Source organism: Anoplopoma fimbria, chromosome 17, assembly GCF_027596085.1.
Source record: "Anoplopoma fimbria isolate UVic2021 breed Golden Eagle Sablefish chromosome 17, Afim_UVic_2022, whole genome shotgun sequence".
Lineage (NCBI taxonomy): Eukaryota > Metazoa > Chordata > Actinopteri > Perciformes > Anoplopomatidae > Anoplopoma > Anoplopoma fimbria.
This window is the reverse complement of record NC_072465.1, coordinates 4,206,590-4,217,053: the sequence shown is the minus strand read 5'-3', so window position 1 is coordinate 4,217,053 and position 10,464 is coordinate 4,206,590. Positions and strand designations below refer to the sequence as shown.

At 34.7% G+C, this 10,464-nt stretch overlaps 2 protein-coding genes across 3 annotated transcripts in view; one reads left to right on the top strand and one right to left on the bottom strand.

The window, feature by feature from the left end:
* Positions 1-6,333: 6,333 nt before the first annotated feature.
* On the top strand, positions 6,334-8,899 carry cd8a (CD8a molecule). 2 transcript variants are annotated; one of them, XM_054617286.1, is made up of 6 exons: positions 6,334-6,438; positions 6,743-7,069; positions 7,156-7,260; positions 7,354-7,461; positions 7,583-7,622; positions 8,207-8,899. In XM_054617286.1, the coding sequence occupies exons 2-6, from the start codon at positions 6,745-6,747 to the stop codon at positions 8,256-8,258; spliced, it is 630 nt and encodes a 209-aa protein (XP_054473261.1). In that variant the 5' UTR covers positions 6,334-6,438; positions 6,743-6,744; the 3' UTR covers positions 8,259-8,899. The 2 variants fall into 2 exon arrangements, with proteins under 2 accessions (XP_054473261.1, XP_054473260.1); XM_054617285.1 differs by lacking the exon at positions 6,334-6,438 and adding an exon at positions 6,528-6,597.
* Positions 8,900-9,351: 452 nt separating this feature from the next.
* Positions 9,352-10,464, bottom strand: part of cast (calpastatin) — a 30,013-nt gene continuing 28,900 nt past the window's right edge. The window contains 1 exon segment of the mRNA XM_054616114.1: positions 9,352-10,417. The gene's annotated coding sequence lies outside the window, so the exon portion shown is untranslated.

The window sequence follows — 10,464 nt, the reverse complement described above, 5'->3', positions numbered from 1 at the left end:
GGGAGCACAACATGTGGCAGATGTTAGACTGAAGCATAATTGCATCTATCTACATTTTAATATAATATGTTTTTTTATGTTTCTTTCTGTTATATATTTAAATTATGAATTGATAACATGAAACACAATTTCACGTAATTAATTCACATTTAGACATCTGTCTAAGTTACATAGGAAATGTGGGATTCAACATTGAAAAATGTCTCCACTGCTTTTTCTACAAGACATAGTTTATATACGTTCAGGAATATAAAGGATATATGTATTACAGACATTACTATACACCATGCATATATTATGAAACATATCAGTTCTGAAAAACGCAATTTCATTACACATGCAACAAGAATACACACTAGCAAAGTCAAAAAATGAATTCAAATAAGTAAATGTCAAGCATCAATGTTGAATAAATCATACAAATACTATACCTCTAGGTCATTTGTGGTTAAACCCTTCAGACAACATATTGTGTAATATGTCAGCTCATGTTTTACAGGATAAAAGTTATATATATTTCAACAGTAAAGTTGTCACAAACTGAACACGAGAGTCCACTGGATGAATAATCTAAACACAATATATTCACATATGATTGAAAAGTACATTATTATTTTCTAAAATTATCCACCATAGAAATCATTAAACATAAAGTTTCCAATATTTGTAGACCTTATTTCATCTTACTTAGAAAAGTCAAGTTTAAATCAAAAAATTATTTTTCAAAACCCACACATGCAATCCTAACAAGAAGTCTAAGAAATGATGAACAAACATCTATTTGCAGGCATTCAGTTCCTCTATTTCCGAGCTCTCCATTTCTACTTACTCCTCCTTTGCTCTCGGTTTCCTTTTCACAACTTTATATCCCATAATGCTAGGACGGGTAAGCCAAAGTAATGGGGAACTGGCAAACAGGGTTATAAATGTTGATTCACTGGTTCTCTATTCTCAGATTGTAAATACGTTGCTTCTCACTGCATTTGAATGCCAAGCTATGCGGTGCTGCTATACAGGGTACTGTCTTTCTCACTGGCTTCCCCTGGTCACCCACTACATACACACACACAGATGGAAGTTTCAGGTTGGAGACCCCCTGTATGACTAAGATAGGGAAGCCCATGCAGGTGTGTTTGTTAGTGACTCAAACCTGAAACAGAGTTATGGAAAGGTGATGTGGGCTAAACGAGAGCGTTTTGACTGGGTCTTCCCTCTAACACAAAGCATCAACAGAATCCCCTGATTACTGAAAATGATGAAAAACCTCAACCTGGTTTCCATCATGGTTTCATTTGAAACAATGTCAAAGAAATTTATGAAAAACTGACAATCTACAGCTGCAATTTGAGGAAATAACCGGATAAGGTAAAGAATATCCTCTACAGCACAGGTAAATGAGACAGTCTCTCCCTTTCTGTTTGTTTTTCTCCGTCTCTCCCCGGCCACCCATGGAACAGATAAATGGCCCACAAAAGAGCAAAATGTCAGCACTTGTTGCCCATTACTAAATCGGTACATTTACTTTCCATCACTAAACAGGAAATAGGATGGGCTTTGGGTTGCGCCATAGCTGCTGTAGCATTCTCATTGTTCATCTGAAGGGAGTTTCACTTCCCTGTTAGACAAGCTTTCACATGAAGTGACAGATTACATGGTGCTCATTTGTTGCTAGGGTAGAAGCTATGTCGTTTTTATATTAATTATATTTTACAACCTGGGACCTATTCATCCCTATTGTTTGTGCTAAAATGTTACCAGTTCAACCCAGCTTAACATATTCTGAAGGAATCAGATTAAACATGTACAGTTATCCGAAAAACAAAGTCCAACCACGTAGTAGCTCTCTAAACTCTTATAGGTATACTTCAGCAATTTTAGTATTCTAATTGTAAGCTAGTGTTGGTAACTTTTGTATAGTTGGTACATTTCCTGTTTGAGGCAAATAAATAAACGATGCAGTGGTCAGTTCAGCCCAATGATGCGAGGCGACAATGAGGTCACTTGCTACCTCCAACCCCAAGAACAAACCTCCGTAAACACACAATTATCTACCGTTCAATAATAGCTTGAAACTCACTACCTCCTCATATAACTTATACAGGTTACAAACTGACATTTAACAAACAATTAAAGGCTCTGCTAAGGCCACCGACCATATATCTAGAACTCCATTGGCTTTGTAGACTCCTTATCCTCCTTTTTATAAGTTATGGATGCATAATGTATATGGTCGGGTCTGATACTATACATCCTAGTCTCTGACTGCACTTGTATCTGACTGTACTATTTTAACCATTTGACTATACTGTGTTAATTGTTTGTTTAACGTCATGTATTGTATGCTTTATGTTTTGTCCTTTCTGTGGACCCCAGGAAGACTAGCAGTCGCCAAGGCGTAGGCTAATGGGGATCCAGTTAATTAACAATAAACAATAAATCAGTAGGACTTGCCCGGAAAACATTAAAAGGGAGCCGTCCAGGGGCTATCCTGATCGGATGTTCGAAATACCTCAGCTGGACGGTTTTCGACGCCTAGTTTAATATGTCAAAAAAAAAAGTAATAGTATAGTGTGTTGAAAAAAGTAAATAAAGTTATGCTATAGTATGTTAATAAAAGCACTAGTATTGTATTTCGAAAAAAATACATAAAATGTCATACATACAGAGTCATAATAAAATATGTCGAAAGAAATCATCAATAAATCCTAGTATAGTATGTCACAAAAAGGCATAAAAAGCCACAGTATAGCATGTCGAAAAGGGCAAAAAGTCACTATAGTATGTCGAAAAAAGAACTTTAAAAGTCGTAGTAAAGCATGATGACAAAACTTAAGAAGTAATTAAAAGTAATAGTGTAGTATGTTGAAAAAAAAGTCATAAAGTAGTCACAAAAAGTCATGGCATAGTATGTAGAAATGGAAAGTATAGCACGTTAAAAAAAATCATTAAAAAGGCATCATTTAGTATTTCAATAAAAAGTATGTAGGAAAATTAAAAGTCATAATGTGGTATGTCGAAAAGAGTCATAATATAATATGTCGAAAGAAATCATAAAATAGTCATAGTATAGTATGTCACAAAAAGTCATAGTATGGTATGTCAAAAATAGTCATAAAAAGTCACAGTATATTATGTCAAAAAAAGCTAAACAAAAAATCCTACTATAGAATGTTTATAAATGGAATTAAAAAGTTGTAGTATAGCATGTTGAACAAAATGTAAAAATGTCATGGTCCAGTATTTTTCCCAAAAAGTCAGTGTAGCATGGTGTAAAAAAAAGTATTCATAAAAAGTCATAACATAATATGTCACAAAAAGTTATAAAAAGTAATAGTGTAGCATGTCAAAAAAATCAGAAACAGACACAAAAGAGCAAATCGAAAAAATTCATAGAAAGTCACAGTTTAATATGTCTAAAAAATACAAAAAAAAGTCATAGTATAGCATGTTGACAAAACTTATAAAGTCATGGTTAAATATTTTGAAATAAGTCATTGTTAAGTATGTTGAAAGAAGTAATAGAATAAGTCATAGAAAAGCATGTTGAAAACGGTCATTGTACGGTATTCTAAATAAAGTAATTGTTTAGTATGACCAAAAGGTTCATGGTATAAAATGTCATAGTATGAGGTGTCTCAAAAAGTCATAAAAAGTAATAGTATAGCATGTCAAAAAAGTCATAGTATAGTATATAAATAATGCATACAAATGTAAAAGTTTAGTATTTAAAAAAAAAAGTCATAGTATAGTTTTCCAAAAAAGTTAAAATAATAGTGCATTAAAAAGTCATAGTATAGTCAGGCGGTCTCCTATGGTTCTGCCAAGTAAAGCCAATGAGGAAATGTATTTAAACTTGCTTTCTTTCTACCCCCCAGCAGGGGGAGTATAGTATGTCTAAAAAAGTTATAAAAAATCATAGTGTATATATCTTGTCAAAAAAAGTCATTAAAAATTCATAGTATAATATTTCGAAATAAGTCAAAGTATAGTATGGTATAGTATGATGAATAAAGTTTTTAAATAAAGTCATAGTTTACTGTGACAAACACAATCCTAGAACAATATGTCTACAAAAGTCATTAAAAAGTAATGGTATAGTATGTATAAAAAAGGACACAAAAAGATCATAGTAAAACAAAAAAATGTTGTAGTATAGTGTGTCAGAAAGAGTCATAGTAAAGTGTGTCAAAAAATAAAGTATTAGTATAGTATGTTGATAAAAGAAATAGTATAGTAAGTTAAAAAAAAAAGTCATAAAATATCATAATATAGTTTCTAGAAAAAAGTGGTAAAAAGTAACAAAAAAGTATAGCGTATCAAAAAAAGTATTTGATATGACATGTCAAAAAAGTCTGATAAAGTCATATTACAGCATGTCAAAGTCAGAATAGTTCGTCAAAAAGTGATAATATATGTTGAAAAAAGTCATAGTTCAGCATTACAAAATGAGAAGTAATAAAGAAGTCTTAGTATAGCATGTCAAAGAATGTTAGATTAAAGTGTGGTAAAAATATTGATAAAAAGTCATAGTATAGCATGTTGACATATTCTAGTATGTCGAAAAGAGTAATAGTATCTGTCAAAAAAAAAAGTCATAAGAAAGTTTTAGTATAGCATATAAAGTATAGTGTTTCAATAAAGGTAATAAAAAAGTAAAAGTATATTATAGCATGTCGATAAACGTCTAAGTAAAGAATGTCAAAAAAGTCATGGTGGTCTAATAAAGCATTGGGGAAAACGTGACAGTATATTGTGTCCCAAAAAAGGAACAAGTCACAAAGTCACATGTGAAAAATCATAATAATTCTTATTATAGCATGTTGAAAAATGCCATGTATAGTGTGAAAACAGTCATAGTATAGTATGTCAAAACAGTCATATACATGTTACAGAACAGTATGCTGGGGGGAAAAGTACTAAGTCACATTTAATGATGTCTCTACTATGCCTAGACAATTTACAGAAAACTATTCTACAAAATGTTCATGACATATCTTACACTGACATTTTTATGACATAATCTAGTGTTGCTATTTAATGGCATACCATATTGTTTGTTTATTTGTCACAAACAGCCATGACCTTAGCATAAGTAAGCTGTAAGCTAGCTAGCAATGGACGCAGGGACCGTGTATTTGTGTTGGTTTGTCTGGCGTTCTGCCTCTGACTGACCTCCTTATTCAACACACTCCATTTTTTGGTTGTTTCCTCTACCCCTGTCTGCTTTAAGATCTCGTCCTCTATACGTCTTTATGAAGCAGGTTCATAAAGGAGAGGTGAAGTACCAAAGTGGATGTATTAATAGGTTAAAGAAAAAATCTCTTGCATTATGACATTACATTACATTACATTACATTACAGTCATTTAGCAGACGCTTTTATCCAAAGCGACTTACAGGAAGTGTATTCAACATAGGTATTCAAGAGAACTACTAGTCACCAGAAGTCATAAGTGCATCTCCTTTCTTAAACAAGCATCTTAAAGCATAAACCAGAGCAAAAGTATAGTGCAGAGGCAGATTACTACGAAAACAATAATTGCAACAGACTAATCCGAATATAGTAAGTGCTACAAACTACTACGAATAGGATAAGTGCAGTAAACAAATACAAATTCAATAAGTGCAGCGAACTGATACGAATACAGTAAGTGCAGCAACTAATACGAGTGCAATAAGTGCTACGAGGAAGGCTCAGGGTAGTACTTCTTGAAGAGGTGAGTTTTCAGCCTGCGTCTAAAGATGGGCAGTGACTCTGCTGTCCTGACGTCAGTGGGGAGTTCATTCCACCACTGAGGGGCCAGGACAGAAAGAAGCTGTGACCGGGTGGACTGCATTATTTTACCTGCTCTGAGCCATAGATTATAACCACCCAAGTACTTTTTTTTACCTGTTATAGCTTATATCTTTAAAACCGTTACCATCTGGTGCATTATGTTACCTGACACCCTACTAATCTTTTAACTCAGTTAAGATTGATTACATTTGTGTCTACAAGTAGAAATTTCAAAAGGAAAATCAAAGAAAAGCATTTTTCAGAATTCAGAAAGATATTATCAATCATTTCACAGCTCCTTCGTGTCACATCAAAAACCAGGAGGGAGGTTAAATACAGCTACAGAGCAGTGGCCCTGCAGTTCAGGGACACTTTAACGGGGGCAGTTGTTTGCCTAACATGGGTATAAAGACAGGTCTCTCAAATTCACCAATTGTGTTTGCACAAAATGGGCTACTACACAATAGGGGCTGCTATCCCCTCCTTCTCAGCCTACAAACAATAAACTGCTGTGTTTGCGTCAGTAGTTTGAGTGAAACCAAAAGCAGAGACGTGCAGATCGGTGGGCTCAACTTCAAACATCTTGCAGACCACCACCGTGCTTGCAGGAGGTCTCTGCAACTCTCTGCTGCAATGATCCCATTTGACACTGCAGAGAAGAAGGTAACAGCTGGGGCGTGGTTTGATATCTCACTGAATTATCTCCTAGCAGGCTCCAACAGACACCGCAAATACATGTTTAGCAGCTGTTGACATCTGCAACTATAAAAAAAAAAAAAATGAACCAAAAGTGGATTCTGGTGATTCTGGTGTTTTGTCAAAGTAAGTTTAACCGGACTAAATCTATTCACTACCGTGTAGCAGCTTTAAAGTGTCCTCTGGTCAGTTTCTTAGTCTTCTGCTTTTGGTTTTCGTGAAAACAGAGATATAACTGATATAACTGCTGCCATTTTATCACATCTTTTAGAAATGACTCCAGGAGCTGGTGAAGACATGCCGGTGAAGGAAGGGGATCCGGTTTCCATAACATGTAAGCCTGGTGAGATGGGCAGCCTGGTGGTCTGGTTTCGAGTTCTTGACCCTGGCATGCAATTCCTTGCATCTTTCAGCAGCAATGGCGTGCTGAAGTCATCCACGGGCTCCTTTTCCTCTATTTTCAGTGACACAAATATTCGTGAGAATATCTTAACACTGAAGAAATTCAGCAAAACTCGTGACAGTGGCGTTTACAGCTGTGCGTCTCTCATTAAAGGAAATGAACTGAATTTCGGCAATTTAATCCGACTGGTCGGAGGTGAGTTTTTCCTGTATTTGTTCTAATGATGATTTGATGGATTCTTTTCTGTATCACTTACCATCATATCTTTTCATTTTCATCAGATAAAGTCTCAGTAGAAGAAGTAGCTAAGGCCACCATCACTCCGCCAAATGAATGCACAACTGCCACACCATGCAATTGTAACAAGAATGAAAAAATCAACCAAGGTAAATGCTTACAATCACACCTGAGTCCTTATGTTCTTCATATGTATGATGCTGTGAGGAGGAACAGGTGGTAAATGAGCACATACTCTGCAGGAGAAACCAGTCTTCAAATGTATTGTTCTACAATCATACTGGGCCCACTGGCCGGCGGCTGTGGCTTTCTTCTTCTACTCCTCATCATCATCACCGTGTACTGCAACAGTGAGTTCATTTGATATCTAATGTTTTTGTTACATGACATTTAATATTTTTTGTTTTAGTCAGTTTTTTTTCTGCTTTTCTTCATTTGAAACTTTCTCATAACACTTTGGATTTGTTGCAGAAATAAGAACACGGAGATGCCCACACCATCACAAAAGAAAGTAAGTTATTTATTTCTGTCTAATATTGTAACCATTAGTCCAAGTCCTTTCACCCCAAATAATAATGAATTATTCTTTTTCCCCCCCATTTTTAATTTTTGGGTGAGCTGTTTAGTAATATTACTGCAAGTTTTAAAATAAATTAAAAGTTTTTCAAAGGAAATTACTGTAAAAAAAAAAAAAAAAAAAAAAAAAAAAACTTGTCCATACAAGTAACCAACTTAACACCAACTCAAGTTACTGTCAGTAGTTTGTCTCTATTTTCCCTGTAATTAGTACGAAGTTACATACTTCTTTACATACACATAAGAAATTGCATGTTGGTAGAATACCAAAGTGTTTTGATTTGAATAATAACAGGAATATTGGTGGAGAAATATTGATTTCTTTACTTATTAAACACACTCTCACACGTATCATAAAATATGTTACATTTAAAAATGTTACGCAAGACATAACCTACGTGTCCCTGAACGTAGCTCCGGACCTGCGTCCCTCTGTAACTCCACCGTGACTACGTAGCGAACTAATGAGCAATAATTCATACTATTGTTCATTTTTAATACTCTGCTTATCTCTTATAGACCGCGGGTCCCGACTCCTGGAAAACAAATGACCAACTTAAGACCAGTTTAATCTAAATGGTGTCATTTCATTTCATTTCTCAACACAATCATTTCACAGTGTTGTGTTACTGTTGCAGATTATTTTCCTCCTATTTACAGTTTAATGACAATCATGGTGAATATTTTGCTGCCAATTTAAAAAGTTCTTGTAACAAAAACTATAAAAACTTTTTAAAGTGCTTCAAGGATTCAATGTATGAAATACCTTCGAAGATCTTCAACATCCGGTTTTAACTGCATTGTGGTGAGACGGACGATAAAGCCGTGTTACACTTAGATTTAACTCTTTTAATGAAATAACATGAAATGAAATGTGTATTTATCCAATCCTAATAAATGTTGATTGTAATAGAAACCACTGAAGTCCTGAGAATATTAGAAGTGAGCACTCTTGTTAAAATTGAATTATGAAATTGTCATAATTGTGTATAATTCATTTTGCTTTTGTACAGAGCCAAAGCTAATTCTTAAATGTTTACTTTTTCCAACATACATTGCTTTTTTTTTACCATAATTACTGAACCGTCTTTTAGTTTTGCTATTTCAATATTTTCAGCTAGAACTTAAATTGCCTTTCACTTGAAAAATCACGTATAAACATTTTATTTTTTATTTAGTCAAGCCTTTGGTTAGTTTTATGTAATTACTGCAAAACTTCATTTTTTTTATGCTTTCAAAGTATTGAGGAACAAAAACTTCATTTTCTTCATTATAATTAGATGTACCTATTTTATAATTATCTCAATGTCAGAGTTTTAGAGCTAATACAATTGCAAAAATAAAATGAAATAAAATATTTTTAAATGTAAAACAAAATGTATGTGTGTTTATTTTGTTAAGGATTTGTTTTAGCACATCAAACCCCCATCAGTCATTCAGGGTCTTGGCACAGAAATATAAAGTTTTCATGAAGTTTATATTTCATATTAAGCTTCAGTGGGCTGCTACAAAACAGTCTTTCTTCATTTCCTGCTGTATTTATCCATCTTTCTCCACATATTAAGGTGGTTCGTGTAAGCTTTTGTTTATCATTTTAGGCACAAATTGTAGAAACCAGACTCTAAACAGAAAAAATACAACAATCCAATTTTTTTTTCTTTTTATTTAATTAGTACTCCCACATCTAAAATACCTCTCAGATCTTTTGACTCACCCCCACACAAAACCTTTGACATGAAAAAAACAAACTTGGGGACAGTATATTGTTTTTGACTTTACAGTTGAAAGCCCTTTGTAAATTATACAGTGTTGTCTTATATAGAGCAAAAAACTTTTTTTTTTCTTCTTTTTTTGTACAGTATACAAACAAAGGCAGTCAACAGAGCTTGTAACCACCTCAGTTCACTAAGAGCACTTCTAGACACCAGCATTATTTTTTCTACAAGTCCAAATCCATACCAATCCAGAGAAAGGTATTTGCCAAAAGCTCTCAGAAACAGATTTAAGCAGAACACTTCCTGTAAATTCTCCACAAATTTAATTAGGTAAACTATATGTTGACCAAAATATAAGCAAACTAAGCTGTACAATAGTGTCTTAATGGCGTCTGACCACATCATGATAGAAAACTTGGCTTTTCTGTGTTCAACAAGATTGCACAAACATCCCGATACTATACACCCACTTCGTACTGCTCACGTGAAAGCTGACGGTTACCACTGCTTCAGCCAACATCACAACACCACCAGGCTTAGATAGGCAGTATGCTGTGATATTGTGTTGATGGAAAATCTATCATCTGAGATGTACATGGAGGGCTCTGAAGAGAAGCACCTTCCTTCGCTCGGCACCCTCGACACACCAGCCAACAAGCAACGACTTTCACTTGACTTAAACTAGTCTCTTTCTTCAGTCTCCCCCCTTTCACTCACTCTTTCATTCTCCACCTTGTTACAAGTCTTTTTATTTTTCTCCAAAGACTGAAACCAAAACCGTCTCCTCACGTGTATACACGTCAAACCGAGCAAAAAAGGCACCGCATGCAGAGGTGTGTGTGTGTGTGTGTGTGTGTGTGTGTGTGTGTGCTGAGCAAGTGTTATGGGTATGTCAAAGTTTGTCTTTTATCCACTATACAATCTTGGCGATTTAGAAAAAATAGAATCATTATCCAGAAAGCAGCTCCCTCACTGATGAGTCCCTGTGGTCGGGAGGACAAATGGCGCTGGCAACCTGCAACACGTGACACATTCAGCAGTCAGTGGAAGGGCGTTTATCAT

Coding starts and splice junctions, on each gene's coding strand:
- cd8a (XM_054617285.1), top strand. CDS start 6,555: ATGAACCAAAAGTGGATTCTGGTGATTCTGGTGTTTTGTCAAA. Junction 7,261..7,353: donor GAATGAAAAAATCAACCAAG/GTAAATGCTTAC, acceptor CATACTCTGCAG/GAGAAACCAGTCTTCAAATG. Junction 7,623..8,206: donor CCACACCATCACAAAAGAAA/GTAAGTTATTTA, acceptor TATCTCTTATAG/ACCGCGGGTCCCGACTCCTG.